The sequence below is a fragment of the Crotalus tigris genome, unplaced genomic scaffold (assembly GCF_016545835.1).
Source record: "Crotalus tigris isolate CLP2741 ecotype Arizona unplaced genomic scaffold, ASM1654583v1 scf7180000020351.1464749751:1500972, whole genome shotgun sequence".
NCBI classification, from domain to species: Eukaryota; Metazoa; Chordata; class Lepidosauria; order Squamata; family Viperidae; genus Crotalus; species Crotalus tigris.
This window is the reverse complement of record NW_024097980.1, coordinates 1212501-1235379: the sequence shown is the minus strand read 5'-3', so window position 1 is coordinate 1235379 and position 22879 is coordinate 1212501. Positions and strand designations below refer to the sequence as shown.

At 43.3% G+C, this 22879-nt stretch overlaps 2 protein-coding genes across 2 annotated transcripts in view; one reads left to right on the top strand and one right to left on the bottom strand.

Moving 5' to 3' along the window:
* The window catches only part of FAM216B (family with sequence similarity 216 member B), a 40280-nt gene extending 30624 nt beyond the window's left edge, over nt 1–9656 (top strand). Inside the window, exon 5 of the mRNA XM_039366749.1 lies at nt 9589–9656. Within this exon, the coding sequence (XP_039222683.1) occupies nt 9589–9599 (11 nt within the window). The 3' untranslated portion in view covers nt 9600–9656. The remainder of the gene's footprint in view (nt 1–9588) is intronic.
* Nucleotides 9657–14841: 5185 nt separating this feature from the next.
* The window catches only part of EPSTI1 (epithelial stromal interaction 1), a 29044-nt gene continuing 21006 nt past the window's right edge, over nt 14842–22879 (bottom strand). Inside the window, exons 7-10 of the mRNA XM_039366736.1 lie at nt 22060–22139; nt 20538–20621; nt 18380–18426; nt 14842–15175 (exon numbers count right to left, since the gene is read on the bottom strand). Of these exons, the coding sequence (XP_039222670.1) occupies nt 18410–18426; nt 20538–20621; nt 22060–22139 (181 nt within the window). The 3' untranslated portion in view covers nt 14842–15175; nt 18380–18409. The remainder of the gene's footprint in view (nt 15176–18379; nt 18427–20537; nt 20622–22059; nt 22140–22879) is intronic.

Here is a 22879-nt window from a genome sequence, read left to right as displayed (position 1 = left end):
TAATCCAGATGAAATGTGTCTCACAGTGGACTAGGTGCTTCCTCCGAAGATCAGGTTCAGCCTATGAAGTTCAGCACTCAGCTGATACAGAATAGAATAGAATAGAATGGAATGGAATGGAATGGAATGGAATGGAATGGAATGGAATGGAGAGGAATGGAGTGGAATGGAGTGGAGTGGAGTGGAATAGGATAGAGTAGAGAGTAGAGTAGAGTAGAGTAGAGTGAAGTGGAGTGGAGTGGAGTGGAGTGGAATGGAATGGAATGGAATAAAGTGGAGTGGAATGGAATAGGATAGAGTGGAGTGGAGTGGAATAGAATAGAATGGAATGGAATGGAGTGGGGTGGAGTGGAATAGGATAGAGTAGAGGGTAGAGTAGGGTAGGGTAGAGTGGAGTGGAGTGGAGTGGAATGGAATGGAATGAAATAAAATGGAATGGAATAGGATAGAGTGGAGTGGAGTGGAGTGGAGTGGAGTGGAATGGAATGAAATGAAATAAAATGGAATGGAATAGGATAGAGTGGTGTGGAGTGGAGTGGAGTGGAATGGAGTGGAATGGAGTGGAGTGGAGTGGAATGGAATGGAATAGAATAGAATAGAATAGAATAGAATAGAATAGAATAGAATAGAATAGAATAGAAGCTGGAAGGGTCCTTGGAGGTCTTCTAGTCCAGCCCCCAACTCAAGCAGGAGAACCTATACCATCTCAGACAAGTGACTGTCCTTAAAAACCTCCAGTGATGGAGCGCCCACGATTTCTGAAGGCAAAGCTGTTCCAAAGGAGAAAGGAAGATGTTCCTTGAGGAGAACAGAAGGACTTGAATAATGGAGGTCCTTCTAAGACAGTGTTTCTCAACTTCAGGGAGTTTTAAGCTACGTGGACTGCGATTCCCAGAATTCCCCACCCAGGGGACCTCTCACCTTTCCTTCTGGGAGTTAAAGTCCACACATCTTGACGTTGCCAAAGTTGAGGAACATGGTTCTAGAAAAACATTGAACAAAAGTCCTGAGAACTAAATGAAGTCCACTACTCAGGGGGTCCGTGGTGCAGACGAACATGGGGATAACAGAATAACAGAGTTGGAAGGGACTCTGGAGGTCTTCTAGTCCAACCCCCTGCTCAAGCAGGAAACCCTGTATCAATCTGACAAGTGGTTGTCCAATCTCTTCCTAAAAATCTCCAGGGGTGGAGCACTCACAACTTCTGGAGGCAAGTTGTTCCACTGGTTAATTGTCCTTGCTGTTAGGAATAGAATAGAATAGAATAGAATAGAATAGAATAGAATAGAATAGAATAGAATAGAATAGAATAGAATAGAATAGAATAGAATAGAATAGAATAGAAAATATGGAATAGAATAGAATAGAACAGAACAGAACAGAACAGAACAGAATAGAATAGAATAGAATAGAAAATATGGAATAGAATAGAATAGAATAGAATAGAATAGAATAGAATAGAATAGAATAGAATAGAATAGAATAGAGAATAGAATAGAAGAGAATGAATAGAATAGAATAGAATAGAAGATGAATAGAATAGAATAGAATAGAATAGAAATATGAATGAATGGAATGGAATAGAAAGAATAGAATAGAATAGAATAGAATAGAATAGAATAGAATATAATAGAATAGAATAGAATAGAATAGAAAATATAATAGAATAGAATAGGAATGGAATGGAATAGAATAGAAAGAATAGAATAGAATAGAATAGAATATGGAATAGAATAGAATAGAATAGAATAGAATAGAATAGAATAGAATAGAATAGAAAATATGGAATGGAATGGAATAGAATAGAATAGAATAGAATAGAATAGAATAGAATAGAATATATGGAATAGAATAGAATAGAATAGAATAGAATAGAATAGAATAGAAAATATGGAATGGAATGGAATAGAATAAAATAGAATAGAATAGAATAGAATAGAATAGAATAGAATAGAATAGAATAGAATAAGAAATGGAATGGAATGGAATGGCATGGCATAGAATAGAATAGAATAGAATAGAATAGAATAGAATAGAATAGAATAGAATAGAATAGAATAGAATAGAACTGGAAGGGACCTTGGAGGTCTTCTAGTCCAGCCCCCTGCTCTAGCAGGAGAACCTACACCATCTCAGACAGGTGATTATCTAGAAGAAGTTTTCCACTGATGAATTGTTCTCACTGTCAGGAAGTTTCTCCTTAGTTCCAGGTTGCTTCTCTCCTTGATGAGTTTCCATCCGTTGCTTCTTGTCCTGCCTTCAGGTGCTTTGGAGAATAGATTGACCCCCTCCTCTTCCTCTTTGTGGCAGCCTTGAATATTTGTCCTTGAAGCCAGAGGGCAGTTTAAACATGCACTCTATGCACCTGATCTTTAATAATATCTCTCTGGATCACGGCCCGTCTTGTTAGCAACAAAAACCCTCTGATGGAAATCCTAACCGCCAGATCAATATGCCTTTGCATGTCCTGTAATAGCGCCCTCTAAATTAAATTGTCAGAAAGAAATAGAAAAATGAGCCGGGTTCATTTTTGACATTTGACAAGCTGGTTATAAATAAGTCACGTGAAACATGGAAAGCTCATTGCTTTTTATTCAGGCGGATTTACATTAACAGCTGCCGACCCAGAGGTTTCGTCAGATCCATTTCAGAGCTTCGGAGTAAATTCTTTCTGTCGTGTTTGCGATGAATATCAGTCGCTACAAATAAGGACCGTAGGAAAACAAATTTCGAGGGATAACCTCAAAGGCTTCGGGATAGCATCCTGGATGCTGGGAAAATTATATTTGGCAGGAGCATCGATCTGTGTCAGGTTTAATGCTTCCTCTGAGCTGAAAGCACGACAATGGGCCGGTCCAACGCTAATTGTGGGAAACAGCAACATGCCAAATTCAGCGGGTTCTCGATTTACGTCCACAATGGAGCCTGGGGTGGTTCACTTAACCCAGGGGTAGGCCACCTTGGCTCTTTTCTGACTGGTGGACTTCAACTCCCAGAATTCCTGAGCCAGCCACACTGAGGGAAAAGGGAGAGGTTTCCAAGCTGAGCCATGCTGGCTCAGGAATTCTGGGAGTTGAAGTCCACGAGTCATGAAGGGGCCATAGTTCCTCCATGCTGGCTCAGGAATTCTGGGAGTTGAAGTCCACGAGTCATGAAGGGGCCGTAGTTCCCCCATGCTGGCTCAGGAATTCTGGGAGTTGAAGTCCACGAGTCATGAAGGGGCCATAGGTTTTCCCACATGCTGGCTCAGGAATTCTGGGAGTTGAAGTCCACGAGTCATGAAGGGGCCGTAGTTCCCCCATGCTGGCTGAGGATTTCTGGGAGTTGAAGTCCACGAGTCATGAAGGGGCCGTAGTCCCCCCATGCTGGCTGAAGAATTCTGGGAGTTGAAGTCCACGAGTCATGAAGGGGCCATAGTTCCCTCATGCTGGCTCAGGAATTCTGGGAGTTGAAGTCTACGAGTCATGAAGGGGCTAAGGTTTTCCCCATGCTGGCTCAGGAATTCTGGGAATTGAAGTCCACGAGTCATAAAAGAGCCAAGGTTGCCGACCCCTGACTTAACCGCTGTGGCAAGAAAGATCATACAATGGGGCAAAGCTCACTCTCCAGCCATCTTGCGTAGCAGCGGAAAAATGGGGCTAAATTGTTGTGATAAGTTGAGGACTACCTGAGTATTCTCTCCAGACCACAGAAGGAAACTGACCGAGGAGAGAAGAAACCTAGAACTGAGGAGAAATTTCCTGGCACCGAGAACAATTAACCAGTGGAACGGCTTGCCACCAGAAGTCGCGGGTGCTCCATCACCGGAGGTTTTTAAGAAGAGACTGGACAACTGTTTATCTGATGTGGTTTAGGGTCTCCTGCTTGAGCAGGGGGATGGACTAGAAGACCTCCAAGGTCCCTTTCAACTCTGTTATTCTATAATTCAGTAAGGGTCTCCTGCTTGAGCAAGGGGTTGGACTAGAAGACCACCAAGGTCCTCTCATGCTCTGTTATTCTGAAGTCTGCATATTTACTCAGCAAGAATGGAGACATTCCGAGCACAAAACAGCCAGACTGACTTGCGCGGGGTGAAACTCAATTCAGCAAATGAGAAAATGAATGCTTTAAGAATCTGCCTAGAATGATAAACTTTGGCTTCTTAGAACTGGTCCCAAGCCAAGCAAGATCTGAGGGGCCCGATTAAAGCAAAGGCTGTTAGCAAAAAAAAAAAAAACGCACAAACCAGACGGTGAAACAATATTGCTCTGTTTCCCTAGAGTTCACACAGAGAGCATTCTTGATCTGGACTCAAAGGCAAGCGTTGTGATGAGTAACTGCTCCGTTCTTGGCGAGCAGTGATTCCTTCGGGTGAGAGTCACTCACGGATGACATGAGAGGGAAAACGTCCAGAAGAAAGACAGGAGAGGACTGGGTGGATGAGAAAAGAGCTGAGATGGTTGAGTGACGTCTCCGTTGAAGGGCCCACCAGGCAAAATGACAGTCATCATGGCAGGATCAAAGCCTTGCCACATTATCCACGTAAGCCACACACATTCACCAAAAGTGGGACTTGGGTTGCAAGGCCAGGACCACCATCTTGTCTGCTTTGATCTTCTCTCCAGTGGAGGGCATGGATGGAAGATTCTGACTGGGGGGACATCCCCCAAAGGTGCTTTTTTTTTTTTCAAAAGGCCACTGGACTTCCTTTGTTTTTCTTTGAAGACGTTTTGCTTCTCATCCAAGAAGCTTCTTCAGCTCTGGGGAACGGAAGGATTTATACTCCTTGTAGACAGCTGGTCATTTGCCTTCTTTTGGGAGGGTTGTTGGGGAAACAAAACCACCACTTCGCAAACGCACGGCACAACATAAGAGAACAAACCCATCGGGACAAGAGTCAGCCGTCCATCTGCATCTGAAGACAGCAAAGTTCACATTTTGAACAGAGAGGACCACTGGTTTGAAAGGGGGGTCCAAGAGGCCATCTAGGTCAAAACTGAACTGCCCTCCCTCAACAGAGGGAAAGGGATCTGACACCACCCATCTCCTGTCTATAACACCATCCTTTCAGCAGTCCCATGAAGGCTCCGCAGCCATTTGCACCACTCAGGTGATCCTGAAGACACAGATAAGCCTCCAAATGGTCTCAACAACTCTCTAAAAGAAGGCAAATGACCAGCTTTCTGCGAGGAGTATAAATCCTTCCATTCCCCAGAGCTGAAGAAGCTTCTTGGATGAGAAGCGAAACATCTTCATGGAAAAACAAAGGAAGTCCAGTTGCCTCTTGAAAAAGCACCTTTGGGACAACCATGGACCTGGAGGACTGAGAGTCTCCAGAGAGATTGGGTGAATATTTGAAAGCTAGTGTCATGGTTCCGACAGATGACACTCTTCAAAGAACTTCAAGGCATGGTTTACCTTAAAGAATCTTTATTTGAGTAGCATAGCACCAGCACGTACATAGGTGAAGCACCATTAAAAGGCAAAGTCAGGCTTTATCAGGACATAAGATCTTTTAAGACTCTCCTCCTCCCCTTCCTCTCCTCCTTCTCCACCTCCTCTTCCTTCCCTTTCTTCCTCTTCTTTTTCTTCCTTCTTCACTTCCTTCTTCCTCCTCCTCCCCCTTTTCTTCCTCCTCCTGTTTTTCCTTCTTCTCATCCTCCTCCTCTTCCTCTCCTCCTCCACCTCCTCTTCCTCCTCCTCCCCCTTTTCTTCCTCTTCCTCCTCCTCCTGTTTTTCCTCCTCGTTTTCTTCCTCCTCCTCCTCCTCCTCTTCCTCTCCTCCTTCTCCACCTTCTTCCTACTCCTCCCCTTTCTTCCAACTCCTCCTCTTTTTCTTCCTCCTCCTTCTCTTCCTCCTCCTCCCCTTTCTTCCTCTTCTTTTTCTTCCTTCTCTTTCTTCCTTCACCTCCTCTTCTTCCTTTTCCTCCTCCCCCTTTTCCTCCTTCTCCTCCTCCTGTTTTTCCTTCTTCTCATCTTCTTCTCCTCCTCTTCCTCTCCTCCTTCTCCACCTCCTCTTCCTCCTCATTTTCTTCCCCCTCCTCCTCTCCTCCTTCTCCACCTTCTTCCTACTCCTCCTGTTTTTCCTCCTTCTCCTCTTTCTCCTCCTCCTCTTCCTCTCCTCCTTCTTCACCTCTTTTTCCCCCTCCTCTCCCTTTTCTTCCTCCTCCTCCTCATTTTTCCTCCTTCTCATCTTCTTCCTCCTCCTCCTCTCCTTCACCTCTCCTCCCCTTTCTTCCTACTCCTCATCTTTTTCTTCCTTCTCCTCTTCCTACTCCTCCTCTTCTACTCCTCCTCTTCCTCTCCTCCTTCTTCACCTCTTTTTCCTCCTCCTCTCCCTTTTCTTCCTCCTCCTCCTCATTTTTCCTCCTTCTCATCTTCTTCCTCCTCCTTCTCTCCTTCACCTCTTCTCCCCTTTCTTCCTACTCCTCATCTTTTTCTTCCTTCTCCTCTTCCTACTCCTCCTCTTCTACTCCTCCTCTTCCTCTCCTCCTTCACCACCTCCCCTTCTTCCTCCATCCCCTTTTTCTTCATCATCTTCCTCCTTCTCATCTTCTTTTACTTCCTCTCCTCTCTCCTCCTCTCTTCTCCTCCTCCTCCTCCTCCTTCCCCTTTTGCCATTTTAACACAGTCCCTGCCATGAGCCAAACTCTTGTTCCTTGATCAGCGTTTGTAAACTCCTTTCTTTTGAAGCCAGACACACACCCTGATACAAACGCGGTTGCCGGGGAAAGCACGAAGCAATGAAACCCCGTGGAAGTGAAATCAAACCTAAAATTAATTGTTTCTATCTGAAGCAGACAAGGCCGAGCGCTTACAGACGACGACCGGACTGATTAACGGCGCATTACAATATATTTGGTTATGTTCAGAAGTAGGCAGAGATACTAAGGAAGACCAAAAAAAAGGGGGGTCATATTTCAGGTAATTCCTACCATTAAAGGGGCTTCAAGTGGTAAAAGGGAGGCGAGAGATTTATTTGTTAATTTCCTTCGGTGAACAATAGAGAAATGAACTCGAGGGGATTGAATCCATAAATGCATTATGGATTAGCTCAAGGATTTAACTTTGTCAGGCTGTGTTAAATGAGAATGCCTGGGTCCTCCATTAACATGAGAACTGCAGTAGAAAAGGGAGGGGGGGTGGAGGATCTGAAACAGGATTTCAGGAGAAAAACATCTAATTGCAAATGTCTGTGGAGGTCCTCCGTCATCCAGGCCAGGGTTGTCCCAAAGGTGCTTTGGGCAACTGGACTTTCTTGTTTTGCTTTGAAGACGTTTCGCTTCTCATCCAAGAAGCTTCTTCAGCTCTGACTGGATGGTGGAGAACGGAAGGATTTATACTCCTTGGAGACAGCCGGTCATTTGTCTTCTTTTAGAGAGTCGTTGAGGCCACTTGGAGGTTTATCTGTATCCTCATGGGACTTTCTTATTATTCTTTGAAGACATTTCCCTTCTCATCCAGGAAGCTTCTTCAGCTCTGACTGGGTGGTGGAGAACGGAAGGATTTATACTCCTTGCAGACAGCCGGTCATTTGTCTTCTTTTAGAGAGTCGTTGAAGCCACTTGGAGGTTTATCTGTATCCTCATGGGACTTTCTTATTATTCTTTGAAGACATTTCCCTTCTCATCCCAGAAGCTTCTTCAGCTCTGACTGGATGGTGGGGAATGGAAGGATTTATACTCCTTGCAGACAGCCGGTCATTTGTCTTCTTTTAGAGAATCGTTGAGGCCACTTGGATGTTTATCTGTATCCTCATGGGACTTTCTTATTATTCTTTGAAGACATTTCCCTTCTCATCCCAGAAGCTTCTTCAGCTCTGAACTGATGGTGGGGAACGGAAGGATTTATACTCCTTGCAGACAGCCGGTCATTTGTCTTCCTTTAGAGAGTCGTTGAGGCCACTTGGAGGTTTATCTGTATCCTCATGGGACTTTCTTATTATTCTTTGAAGACATTTCCCTTCTCATCCAAGAAGTTTCTTCAGCTCTGACTGGATGGTGGGGAATGGAAGGATTTATACTCCTTGCAGATAGCTGGTCATTTGCATCATTTTTTTCGTTGAGGCCACTTGGAGGTTTATCCGCGCCTTCAGGGTCATCTGAATAGCGCAAATGGGTGTGGAAGCTTCTTGGAACTGCTGAAAGGACCAGATTGTAAACGGGAGATAGGAGGACTGCAAGGAATATAAATCCTTCCATCCTCCACCATTTCATCAGAACTGAAGAAGCTTCTGGGATGAGAAGAGAAATGTCTTCAAGGAAAAAAACCAAGAAAGTCCGATTGCAAAACTCATACAATGAAATATGGATCGGCAGGCGTTATTAGCTTCAGGAACCAAGGCTCCCTCTTGGAAACAGATCTTAAATAACCACTTTTCTAGTCTTTCTACTGAAACATTCCAATTCATTATCAAATGGCAAAATGTGTACATGTAGTCCTTGAGGGATGACTGGTCATTTAAGGACAATCTGAAGTTATGACAGATTCTTCCCCCTCCCCCCCCCAAAAAAAGCTACATACAACCCTGTTTTAAAGTTGCGACAACTTCTGGAGCAGTGGTTCTCAACCTTTCTAATGCCGCGACCCCATAATACAGTTCCCCATGTTGTGGTGACCCCCAACCACTTATACATCACCGGGTGCCAGGGGCGTGGCCAAAGAAAAGGGGGAAAAATGGCGGACAGCCTTGTTTGGCGACCCCCGTGAAATGGTCGTTCGACCCCAAATGGGGTCCCGACCCACAGGTTGAGAACCACTGTTCTGGAGGCAGGTTGTTCCACTGGTTAATTGTTCTCACTGTCAGGAAGTTTCTCCTTAGTTCCAGGTTGCTTCTCTCCTTGATTAGTTTCCACCCATTGCTTCTTGTCCTGCCTTCAGGTGCTTTGGAGAATAGCTTGACCCCCACTTCTTTGTGGCAGCCCACAAAGGACGAGGGGTGACATGATAGCAGTGTTCCATTATTTGAGGGTTGCCACAAAGAAGAGGAGGTCAGGCTATTCTCCAAAGCACCCAAAAGCAGGAGAAGAAGCAATGATAAGGAGCTAAAATGTATAAAGAACAGTTCCAGAATTGGGTATGTCTAGTTTAATGAAGAGAAGGACGAGGGGGGACATGATAGCAGTCTTCCAATATCTCAGGGTTTGCCCCAAAGAAGAGGGAGTCAAGCTATTCTCCAAAGCGCCTGAAGGTAAGACAAGAAGCAATGGATGGAAACTAATCAAGGAGAGAAGCAACCTGGAACTAATGAGGAATTTCCCAATAGTGAGAACAATTAATTGGTGGAACAAGTTGCCTCCAGAAGTTGTGAATGCTCCAACACTGGAAGTTTTTAAGAAGAGACTGGACAGTCATTTGTTTGGAATGCTCGAGCAGAGGGTTGGACTAGATAACCTCCCAGGTCCCTTCCAACTCTATTATTCTATGTTCTATATTCTTACTGTTTTAAATTTTGTTTAGGATTTCCTTAAGCAACGACAGCTCCCAACTAAGGCCTTTGATAAAACCGATTTAAATTTGGCATGTTGTAACCTTTTTGCTTACCAAAACTCACCTTCATCTTTTATTTATTTTTAATTCCAAATATTTTACAATTTCCCATTTTCTCAAGTTCCAGTTTAGGAGGCCATAACGCGTAAAATAGTGAGGCGCAAACGTTATCCCTGCTTCTGATTCCTGAAAATTGCAACTCATCCAATCTGCACGATTCTACGAACCGGAACAGATTGTCTGCTTCTGATGACCTGTTCTAAGCATCCAGAAATCTTTTTTTTCTTTAAATTCCAACAGCTATTAAACAGAGATCTTATAACAGCTGGGACCTTTCGTGAGATTAAGTTATAATTAATGACGCCTAAATTTAATCAAACACAGAGCAGATCTGCTGGTTCAAATGTAGGTCGTAGCAAAGCGGTTAAAAAAATGACGGCCATATTCAGCTGACTTTTATCCTATTGCCCATTATTGCCAGAAACGCCTCTTGAGAGTCCTAAATTTTTGAATTTTCCTGGTTTTTCAAAAAGGGTGGTTGAAAAATAATAATTCAGCATCGGCCAAGTAGATTCATGACATCATTAGGGGCTTAATAATGAGATCTGAAGTCTTATCCAAGCCTATTACAGAGAATTATCCAGCGCAGAGATTAAGAATCTTAAAAGTTATGTTGAAATGCCCGAAGCTCACAATTCTTCGACTGCTCTGCCTGCAACGCGTGTAGTCCCTGACTTACGACTGCAACGGAGCCCAAATTCCCATGGCCAAGCAAGGCAGTTGTGAAGCAGGTTTTTCGCCTTACGATCTTTCTTGCTGCCGTTCTTAAGTGAATCGCTGCAGTTTATTAAGTGAATCATGCAGTCATTAAGCGAATTTGTCTTCCCCCTTTGCTTGTCGGAAAATGCCTGCAAAGGTTACGATAAACGATGATCACGTGACTCCGGGGTGGTGCAACCGTCCTCAGTCCATGCCAGTTGCCAAGCCTCTGAATTTTGATCACGTGACCGCGGGGATGCTGCAACGCTCGTAAGTATGAAAAACGGTCCTAAGTCCCTTTATTCGGCGCCCTTATAACTTTGAACTGTCACCAAATAAACTGATGGAAATCGAGGTGCATAAGCCCCTGATTGAATCGCAATAGCGCTATAAAGAACATACCTTGATTAAAAAAAGAATATCTTGTTGCTCAAAAGTACTAATCATCACCTGAGCCTCTAGGGCAGGGGTAGGCAACCTTGGCTCTTTTATGACTGGTGGACTTCAACTCCCAGAATTCCTGAGCCAGCCACGCTGAGGGGAAAGGGAGAGGTTTCCAAGCTGAGCCCTGCCGGCTCAGGAATTCTGGGAGTTGAAGTCCACCAGTCATAAAAGAGCCAAGGTTGCCTACCCCTGGCCTATACTCTCTCTGAATTTGGATCACATGAACATGGTCAGGGGTAGGCAAACTTGACTCTTTTATGACTCGTGAACTTCAACTCCCAGAATTCCTGAGCCAGCATGGGGGAACTATGGCCCCTTCATGACTAGTGGACTTCAACTCCCAGAATTCCTGAGCCAGCATGGAGGAACTATGGCCCCTTCATGACTTGTGGACTTCAACTCCCAGAATTCCTGAGCCAGCATGGTGGAACTATGGCCCCTTCATGATTGGTGGACTTCAACTCCCAGAATTCCTGAGCCAGCATGGGGGAACTATGGCCCCCTCATGACTCGTGGACTTCAACTCCCAGAATTCCTGAGCCACCCTAGCTCAGCTTGGAAACCTCTCCCTTTCCCCTCAGCATGGCTGCCTCAGGAATTCTGGGAGTTGAAGTCCACGAGTCATAAAAGAGCCAAGGTGGCCTACCCCTGTCCTAGGGAATCATAAATGAGCAGGAAGGGATCTTGGAGGTCTTCTAGTCCAGCCCCCTGCTCCAGCAGGAGACCCTATAACATTTCACACAAGTGACTCTCCAGTCTCTTCTTAAAAACCTCCAGGGATGGAGCGTGCCCACAACTGTTGGAGGGTCTTGTTAAAAAAAATGCAATGACACAAGTTCCGAAGAGACTGCCAAAAGAAAAAGAAAAAAAAACAAAGGCAACACATTTTAACTCTTTGAGAATCTATTCAATTTTTGTTTTTGTTTTGTTTTTTGAGTTCTGTTGTTTGACTTTGACTGCACCTGCTGCGGTGATTTTGTGCCTACTGAAACCAAGTCAAGAGCGAAATTCTTGATGAATAAACAGACACCCAGTGAGCCTTTCAGAGTGAGAGAAAAAAAACCATAGCAGGGAATCTGGTACGAAAGTCCAGTGTCGCGTAAACACCGTGCCGAAAAAAAACAACAAGCAGTCCCTCCATTTTCTGGGCCCCGAAGTAGCAGCTGCTGATTATATCAATGCAGAATAAAGCTGGAAGGGACCTTGGAGATCTTCTAGTCTAAACCTTCTGCTGAAGCAGGAGACCCTAGACCATGACAGACAAGTGACTGTCCAGTCTCTTCTTAAAAACCTTCAGGAATGAAGCACCTAAAACTTCTGGAGGCAAGCTGTTCCACAGGTTAATTGTTCTTACTGTTGCTCCTTAATTACTGGTTGCTTCGCCCCTTGATTAGTTTCCATCCATTCTTTCTTGACCTGCCTTCAGGTGCTTTGGGAAATAAATTGACCCCCTCTTTTTTGGGGCAGCCCCTGAGATATTGGAAGACTGCTATCATGTCCCTCCTAGTCCTTTTTTTCTCTAGATTAGCCAGACCCTGTTCCTGCAACTGTTCTTCATATGTTTTAGTCTCCAGGCCTATCAGATAGATAGATAGATAGATAGATAGATAGATAGATAGATAGATAGATAGATAGATAGACGGGTGGATGGGTGGATGGATGGATGGTGGATGAGGGTTAAGTCACCATGAGCTCATAGAGCAAAATGGACACCGCCAGCAAACTCAGGGTGCTTGGGTATGGTTAGGAGGGCACTGACTTTTCTAGGCTGCCCTATCTATGTTTCCTGGTAAAATACATGGAAAAATCCCATTGGAGGAAAATTCCACTTAGGGTTAGGGTTAGAGCACCAAGAACTCGTAGAGCAAAATGGACCTCGCCAACAAACTTGGAGTGCTTGGGTATGGTTAGGAGGGCACTGACCTTTCTAGCCTGCCTTATCTATGTTTCCTGGTAAAATACATGGAAAAATCCCATTGGAGGAAAATTCCACTTAGGGTTAGGGTTAGAGCACCATAAACCCATAAGGCAAAATGAACATTGCCAACAAACTCGGAGTGCTTGGGTATGGTTAGGAGGTCACTGACTTTTCTAGGCTGCCCTATCTATGTTTCCTGGTAAAAAACATGGGAAAATCCCATAGGAGGAAAATTCCACTTAGGGTTAGGGTTAAGACACCATGAACTCATAGAGCAAAATGGACCTCGCCAACAAACTCAGAGTGCTTGGGTATGGTTAGGAGGGCACTGACCTTTCTAGCGTGCCTTATCTATGTTTCCTGGTAAAATACATGGGAAAATCCCATAGGAGGAAAATTCCACATAGGGTTAAGGTTAGGTCACCATGAACTCGTAAAGCAAAATGGACATCGCCAACAAATTGGGAGTGCTTGGGTACGGTTAGGTGGTCACTGACTTTTCTAGGCTGCCCTATCTATGTTTTCTGGTAAAATACATGGGAAAATCCCATAGGAGGAAAATTCCACTTAGGGTTAGGGTTAGGTCACCATGAACTCATAGAGCAAAATGGACCTTGCCAACAAACTCGGAGTGCTTGGGTATGGTTAGGAGGGCACTGACCTTTCTAGCCTGCCCTATCTATATTTCTTTGTAAAATACATGGGAAAATCCCATAGGAGGAAAATTCCACTTAGGGTTAGGGTTAGGTCACCATGAGCTCATAGAGCAAAATGGACACCACCAGCAAACTCAGAGTGCTTGGGTATGATTAGGAGGGCACTGACTTTTCTAGGCTGCCCTATCTATGTTTCCTGGTAAAATACATGGGAAAATCCCATTGGAGGAAAATTCCACTTAGGGTTAGGGTTAGGTCACCATGAACCCATACAGAAAATGGACATTGCCAACAAACTCGGAGTGCTTGGGTATGGTTAGGAGGTCACTGACTTTTCTAGGCTGCCCTATCTATGTTTCCTGGTAAAATACATGGGAAAATCCCATTGGAGGAAAATTCCACTTAGGGTTAGGGTTAGAGCACCATAAACCCATAAGGCAAAATGGACATTGCCAACAAACTCGGAGTGCTTGGGTATGGTTAGGAGGTCACTGACTTTTCTAGGCTGCCATATCTATATTTCTTTGTAAAATACATGGGAAAATCCCATAGGAGGAAAATTCCACTTAGGGTTAGGGTTAGGTCACCATGAACTCATAGAGCAAAATGGACATCGCCAACAAATTCGGAGTGCTTGGGTATGGTTAGGAGGGCACTGACCTTTCTAGCCTGCCTTATCTATGTTTTCTGGTAAAATAAATGGGGAAATCCCATTGGAGGAAAATTCCACTTAGGGTTAGGGTTAGGTCACCATGAACTCATAGAGCAAAATGGACCTCGCCAACAAACTCGGAGTGCTTGGGTATGGTTAGGAGGGCACTGACCTTTCTAGCCTGCCCTATCTATATTTCTTTGTAAAATACATGGGAAAATCCCATAGGAGGAAAATTCCACTTAGGGTTAGGGTTAGGTCACCATGAACTCATAGAGCAAAATGGACATCGCCAACAAATTCGGAGTGCTTGGGTATGGTTAGGAGGGCACTGACCTTTCTAGCCTGCCTTATCTATGTTTCCTGGTAAAATACATGGGAAAATCCCATTGGAGGAAAATTCCACTTAGGGTTAGGTCACCATGAATGCACAGAGCAAAATGGCCATCGCCAACAAATTGGGAGTGCTTGGCTATGGTTAGGAGGGCACTGACTTTTCTTGACTGCCCTATCTATGTTTCCTGGCAAAATACATGGGAAAATCCCATTGGAGGAAAATTCCACTTAGGGTTGGGGTTAGGTCACCATGAATGCGTAGAGCAAAATGGACATCACCAACAAATTCAGAGGGCTTGGGTATGGTTTAGGAGGGCACTGACTTTCCCAGCCTGCCCTATCTATGTTTCCTGGTAAAATACATGGGAAAATCCCATTGGAGGATTCCACTTGTAGTGTCTCTTTTTGAGCAGGGGGTTTGACTAGATGACCTCCAAGGTCCCTTCCAACTCTGCTATTCAGTTATTGCGTTATTCCTTGCAGCTTTCAGGTTTCTGCTTCCTGTACAGCTTTGTTTCTGAAAGGGACATGGATTCTATGCACGATTTCAAACTTTTATTGATGATATTTCCCAACCCTTCCCCAATTTTAGGGGGAAAAAACCCCGATTTCCATTAAAATAATCTACTCTACATGAGACGAAAAATATTTTCTGCTTCAGCCACACAATATTAAAGCAACAGTGATGGCTTACAGGTTCATGTAGCAAAATAAGTTACTATTGTTCAGACAGATTAGATTCAAACTAAGAAAAGCAAGCAAGCAAGCAGTGCAGGGGAAAAAGGACACTAAAATACACACAACATCACTAAGGATTTAAAATACTTAAGAGACAATCAGAGGCATGGCCCAGTAAGGAAGCGGACCAAGTGAAGAGGGAGACGTTTTTTAAAAAACTGGACTTCTGATTTTCCTGGAGAGAAGCCTCTGTGGGTTTGGAATCCTGCAAAACGAAACCGGAATTAGCGTTACAGCAAAAGAAGGGAATCCACAAAAACAGCGTTCAAAAATAGAATAAAAAAGGCCAAGGATTTCTGAATGCTAAAGGAAGCACCAGGCAAACACACTTGGGTCTCAAAATGAGATGCCTGGCAGTGAGAGAGGAGAAGCTTCAAAAACTTCATGGCCTTCGCCAAAGTTAGTGAGCAGTGAGCCATCCATCAACCGGAGCTCATTGGGAGCAAATCTAAGGTTTGTGGAAGACAACGTTCTGATTTCACTGGATTTAAGAAGGCTGAGAATTTGCTAGCAAAATTATTATTATTATTATTATTATTATCGATCATTGCACAGTCAGCCAGATGTTCAGACTGGATTTGGCATTTTGTCTACCTATCGAGTCCTTACCCAGGACCTGGGATAGGCAGATTTGGATGTTTGATGGTATTACAGATATCGTCGCAGGATGGAAGCAGTTCCTAGTAAGGCCGCCTTTTACAATTGACTAATAGCGAATTTGTCAATGCCAATGGTGTTCAAGTGGTGCTCCAGTTGTTTTGGGATTGCACCCAAGGAGCCTATGACTATTGGTACTACCCTTGCTTGCTTTTGCCACAGTCTTTCTATTTCTATTTGTAGGTCTTTGTATTTTGTTATCTTCTCCAGTTCTTTCTCTTCTATTCTGCTATCTCCAGGCACTGCCACGTCCACTATCCAGACTTTTTTGTCTTTCTTATCGACAATTGTTAAGTCTGGGGTGTTATGTTGCAGGTGCTTGTCTGTTTGAATTCTGAAGTCCCAGAGCAGTTTAATTTTATCATTTTCTATGACTTTCTCTATTTTATGATCCCACCAGTTTTTGCTTACAGGCAAATGATATTTTTTGCAGATCTTCCAATGCACCATTGTTGCTACTTTGTCATGCCGCTGCTTGTAGTCAGTCTGTGCAATCTTCTTGCAACAGCTTACCAAGTGGTCCACTGTTTCTTCAGCTTCTTTGCATAGGCGGCACTTACTGTCTGTTGCTGTCTTCTCAATTTTGACTTTGTATGCATTTGTCCTTAAGGCTTGGTCTTGTGCAGCCAGAATTAGTCCCTCGGTCTCTTTCTTCAATTTTCCTGCTCTTAGCCATTGCCAGGTCTTATTATTATCTGCTTTCCCAGCTATTTTTTTATGTATTGGCCATGTAGTGCTTTGTCTTCCCATGCCTCTATTCTGTTCTTCATTTGGTCTTTCTTGTAGGCCAGTTTGGTCTCTCCAGTAGTCAGTAAGCCTTCCTGATATACTAATTTCAGTGCATCTTCATCATTGTTCTTCAGATATTCTTCCAAAGCCATTTTTTCTTCTTCAACCATCTGATGTACTTGTAGCATTCCACGCCCACCTATTTGCCTTGGTAGATAAAGTCTATCAATGTCACTGCGTGGATGAAGGGCATGATTCATTGTCATTATTTTTCTGGTCTGCCTATCCATTGCTTTTAGTTCTGCTTGAGTCCAGTCCACTATTCCAGCTGTGTACCTAATGACTGGGATTGCCCAGGTGTTGATTGCCTTTATGGTATTTCCTCCATTGAGTTTGGACTTTAAGATCTTCTTCACTCTCTTGATGTATTCACCTCTAATCTTTTTCTTGACTTCAGTGTGCTTGATGTTGTCAGCTTGAAGGATACCCAAGTATTTGTAGTACTCTTCCTCATCCAGACTCTTAATGTTATTTTCGTGGGGCATCTTGATTCCTTCAGTTTTCACTATTTTTCCTTGTTTGATAGTAAGTGTGGCACATTTGTCCAAGCCAAACTCCATTACAATATCTTGGCTATATATACGGACAGTGTTGAGCAGCGATTCTATTTCAGATGATGTTTTTCCATACAGCTTCAGATCATCCATGTAAAGGAGGTGGGATAGTCTGGCAGATGTTTTTGATGTTTGATAGCCATGTCCTGAGTTATTCAGTATTGTTGACAGAGGAAACAGTGCAATAACAAATAGTAATGGTGATAATGAATCTCCTTGAAATATTCCTCTCTTGATATTAACCTCTCCCAGCCTCTCACCATTGATCTGCAACTGTGTCTTCCATTGTGCCATCGATCTTTGCACAAATTTTCTGATGTTTCTACTGACTCCTGTTATTTCTATTATTATTATTATTATTATTATTATTATTATTATTATTATTATTATTATTATTATTATTATTATTATTATTATTTCTGGCTAATTCACCAGGGCTGAGACACAATAATACTTAAATGTGCACACCAATATATGCCACGCACTCACAGATGCCACTCTGCTTTAATCTTGAGACATCTCCTTGACTCCAAAATAGATTTTCTATATAGAGATCACCACTATCAGCAATACGCTGGTTTAAGAGCATAATAAAGATCAATCTGATTTGATATTATCAACATATTCCATTCCCTCTTCCCACCTCTCCCCTCCTCTCTTCCCCGTTATATTTTGTTCTGTTTCATTCCGTTCTTCCTAACCTGTGCCGTCCTATGCCATTCTATTCTATTCTATTCTATTCTATTCTATTCTATTCTATTCTATTCTATTCCATTCATTCCATTCCATTCCATTCTATTCCATTCATTCCATTCCACTCCACTCCACTCCTCTCCACTCCATTCCATTCTATTCTATTCTATTCTATTCTATTCTATTCTATTCTATTCTATTCTATTCTATTCTATTCTATTCTATTCCATTCATTCCATTCTATTCTATTCTATTCCATTCCATATTTTCTATTCTATTCTATTCTATTCTACTCTACTCTACTCTATTCCATTCCATTCCATTCCATTCCATTCCACTCCACTCCATTCCATTCTATTCCATATTTTCTATTCTATTCCATTCCATATTTTCTATTCTATTCTATTCTATTCTATTCTATTCTATTCTATTCTATTCTATTCTATTCTATTCTATTCTATTCTATTCTATTCCATATTTTCTATTCTATTCTATTCTATTCTATTCTATTCTATTCTATTCTATTCTATTCTATTCTATTCTATTCTATTCTATTCTATTCTATCTCATCCCATCCCATCCTATTCTGAATGAAACCTCTCATTCTCATATCTGGAAATAAAGGTCCATTTATTAGCTATTTCAAACGTTTTGTTTTTAAATTAACACGGACACAAGCTGACTACAAATGCAGCTCCATTTGATAGAAGACATACCTTTTCAGATTCAGCATTATTTTATTTCACTTAAAAATGCCAGGCACCTGTGGAAATAAGTATTTTTAGTTGTTTACTTATTTGTAAAATTTATCGGCCGCCCATCTTTCCACAGGGTGACTATATTCCATATCGGCACCCTTTAAAATATTTGCTCCGTAGGAAAAAGCCCTTTTCAAGACTTTTAACATTTGAGATCAATACAATTGAAAAACCCACAAACTAATCAGGTGGAGGTGAACCAATGGACTCAATTAAGCAGCATATATAGGCAATTCTCAACTTACAACGGTACGTTAGTGACTGTGTGAAGTTATAATGGCACCGAAAAAAGAGATTTATGACCCTTTTTCACGCTTACGACTGCTGCAGCGTCCCCAGGGTCACGTGATCAAAACCCAAAGGCTTGGCAACAGGCATGTACTTTTGACGGTTGCAGCATCCTGGGGTCACAAGAGACCTCTGAACCCCCATCAAAGGCTATGGATTTGCTGAATAAAAGTTTTGGTTCCAAAAAAAAAAAGCTTTACTTGACAAACTCTCAGCAGTTCCTTGTCATTCCTTCCTTCTACGATGGATACCAGTTCAAGCTGCAGCTGCCAAAAAGGCGAACACAGTGCTAGGCTGCATTAACAGAGGGATAGAATCAAGATCACACAAAGTGTTAATACCACTTTACAAGGCCTTGGTAAGGCCACACTTGGAGTACGGCATCCCGTTTTGGTCATTGCAATGTAAAAAAGATGCTGAGACTCTAGAAAGTGTACAGAGAAGAGCAAGAAAGATGATTAGGGGACTGGAGGCTAAAACATATAAGGAATGGCTGCTGGAATTGGGTATGTCTAGTTTAATGAAGAGAAGGACGAGGGGGGACATGATAGCAGTCTTCCAGTATCTCAGGGGCTGCCCCAAAGAAGAGGGAGTCAAGCTATTCTCCAAAGCGCCTGAAGGCAGGACAAGAAGCAACGGGTGGAAACTGATCAAGGAGAGAAGCAACTTGGAACTAAGGAGAAACTTCCTGACAGTGAGGACAATTAACCAATGTTACAACCTGCCTCCAGAAGCGGTGAATGCTCCAACCCTGGAAGTTTTCAAGAAGAGACTGGACAGCCATTTGTCCGAAATGGTATAGGGTTTCCTGCCTGAGCAGGGGGTTGGACTAGATGACTTCCAAGGTCCCTTCCAACTTTACTATTATTATTATTTGGATTAAACAATTAGAAGGTGCGGTGGGCTAACCCTGCTGTTTTTGCATAAAGAGATATCCTGGATCCTATTTCGAGAATTGCCAGCCAAACGGGTGTGTATGTGTGTGTGTGTGTGTGTGTCTTAAAATGGTACTATTTTCCCCTCCCAAAAACATCTGAAGATTGCCCAAAGTGGCCATCTTCTAAATATTTCATAAATTCATCTGAACAGACTCTGCGCGGCCAGTTGGATTTACATACAAGCAGCTCTTTCTCCCTCTGCAGATTAAAAAAAAAAAAAAAAAAACATTTTTCCAAGATCCTTTTCTGCCCTTGTATAAAGGAAGGAAGATAAAAAGCCGTGTATTTGAGGCCATTTAAACTCGGCAGCTGTCATTTCACATTAAAGATAAAAAATTCTGATTTATAATAATAATAATAATAATGATAAAGTTGGAAGGGACCTTGGAGGTCATCTAGTCCAACCCCCTGCTCAGGCAGGAAACCCTGTACCATTTCAGACAAATGGCTGTCCAGTCTCTTCTTAAAAACTTCCAGGGTTGGAGCATTCACCACTTCTGGAGGCAGGTTGTTCCACTGGTTAATTGTTCTAACTGTCAGGAAGTTTCTCCTTCATTCTAGGTTGCTTCTCTCCTTGATTAGTTTCCATCCGTTGCCTCTTGTCCTGCCTTCAGGGGCTTTGGAGAATAGCTTGACTCCCTCTTCTTTGGGGCAGCCCCTGAGATACTAGGACACTGCTATCCTGTCCCCCCTCGTCCTTCTCTTCATTAAACTAGACATCCCCAATTCCAGCAACCGTTCTTGATACGGTTTAGCCTCCAGTCCCCCGATCATTTTTGTTGCTCTTCTCTGAACTCTTTCTAGAGTCTCAGCATCTTTTTTATATCGTGAATGTGTTTTTTTTTCCAGATATGAAAACAGCACATGAATATCAGTTGCCTTTTCTTTACCTTTCTTCGCTAATCTTCCTTCACCTCCTGGAATGTCCTGTCTTCTTCTCGTCTTTGGGTCTGCTTGGATAGGGAACTTCTGACCTGTTGCAAAGTCGAAGAAAGCTGGTGTCAGATGTTGACTAAGGACCAGATAAGCCTTTCCAATGGTTTAAACCAAGGGTGGAGAACCTTGGCTCTTTTATGACTCGTGGACTTCAACTCCCAGAATTCCTCAGCCAGCATGGGGAAACTTTGGCCCCCTCATGACTCGTGGACTTCAGCTCCCAGAATTCCTCAGCCAGCATGGGGGAACTATGGCCCCCTCGTGACTCGTGGACTTCAACTCCCAGAATTCCTGAGCCAGCATGGGGGAACTATGGCCCTTTCATGACTGGTGGACTTCAACTCCCAGAATTCCTGAGCCAGCATGGGGGAACTATGGCCCTTTCATGACTCGTGGACTTCAACTCACAGAATTCCTCAGCCAGCATGGGGGAACTATGGCCCCCTCGTGACTCGTGGACTTCAACTCCCAGAATTCCTCAGCCAGCATGGGGGAACTATGGCCCCCTCGTGACTCGTGGACTTCAACTCCCAGAATTCCTCAACCAGCATGGAGGAACTATGGCCCCCTCGTGACTCGTGGACTTCAACTCCCAGAATTCCTCAGCCAGCATGGGGGAACTTTGCCCCCTTCATGACTCATGGACTTCAACTCCCAGAATTCCGGAGCCAGACTGGCTCAGCTTGAAAATCTCTCCCTTTTCCCTCAGCGTGGCTGGCTCAGGAATTCTGGGAGTTGAAATCCATGGATCATAAAAAAGCCAAGGTTCTCCACCCCTGGTTTAAACAATGTTTACTTGCAAACCTTTGCTTAAGTAGCTTCTATCTTTCATATCTACAATACAGTAGTCCTCAACGTATGACCGCAATTAACTTACGACCGCTTCTGTTGCTAAGCGAGAAATTTGTGAAGTGCGTTTTGCCCCATTTTACAACTTTTCTTGCACACTGCTGTGAAGTGAATCGCCGCATTTGCTAAGTTGGCAACACGGTTCTTAAGCGGATCTGGCTTCCCCCGTTGACTTTGCTCGTCAGAAAGTCACATGACCCCCCCAGGGTGCTGTGACCGTCATAAATATGAGTCTGAATTTGGCTTATGGCACCCTGAGTTCATTTAGTGACCGTTCCAAGTTACGATGGCACTGGAAAAAAGGGACTTATTGTCATGTTTACGACCTTTGGAGCATCCCCATGGATGCTTAACAAGTGCAGTGATTCATTAACGACGGTGGCAAGACAGGGTGTAAAATGGGGCAAAACTCAACTGAATAAATGTCTCGCTTAGCAACCCCAACTTTGGGCTCAGCTGTAGTCGTAAACTGAGGACAACTTGTGTGGGTTTGCTTATTTGTTTAAACCTACTGCTAGCCTTCATCTTGTCAACTCAGTTTCTTTTGCTGCAGGAAAAAGGGACGAAAATCACATCTTTTGATGTTTCTTTTCTACGGTCCCTTTGGATACTCCTCAGTAAACTTACCTGAGCTACAGCAACATCCTTGACAGGGCGTCCCGTGGGATGGACTTAAATCCCATCGGCTTAAGAATTCCGTGGTTTTCCTGGAGGAGGAACACAAACAGACTTCAGAGGACTTCCCTGGGAAAAAGTCAAGTCCCTTTATTTATTTGAACCAATAATAATAATAATAATAATAATAATAATAATAATAATAATCAATCCCAAAACAACTGGAGCACCACTTGAACACCATTGGCATTGACAAATTTGCCATTAGTCAATTGCAAAAGGCGGCCTTACTAGGAACTGCTTCCATCCTGCGACGAGATCTGTAATACCATCAAACATCCACATCTGCCTATCCCAGGTCCTGGGTAAGGACTCGATAGGTAGACAAAATGCCAAATCCAGTCTGAACATCTGGCTGACTGTGCGATGATCCATAATAATAAAGTTGGAAGAGACTTTGGAGGTCATCTAGTCCAACCCCCTGCTCAGGCAAGAAACCCTGTACCATTTCGGACAAATGGCTGTCCAGTCTCTTCTTAAAAACTTCCAGTGGAGCCTTCACCGCTTCTGGAGGCAGGTTGTTCCACTGGTTAATTGTTCTCACTGTCAGGAAGTTTCTCCTTAGTTCCAGGTTGCTTCTCTCCTTGATGAGTTTCCATCCGTTGCTTCTTGTCCTGCCTTCCGGCACTTTGGAGAATAACTTGACTCCCTCTTCTTTGGGGCAGCCCCTGAGATACTGGAACGCTGCTATCATGTCCCCCCTCGTCCTTCTCTTCATTAAACTAGACATACCCAATTCCAGCAACTTCAAGTGTTTGAATTTTGATCACGT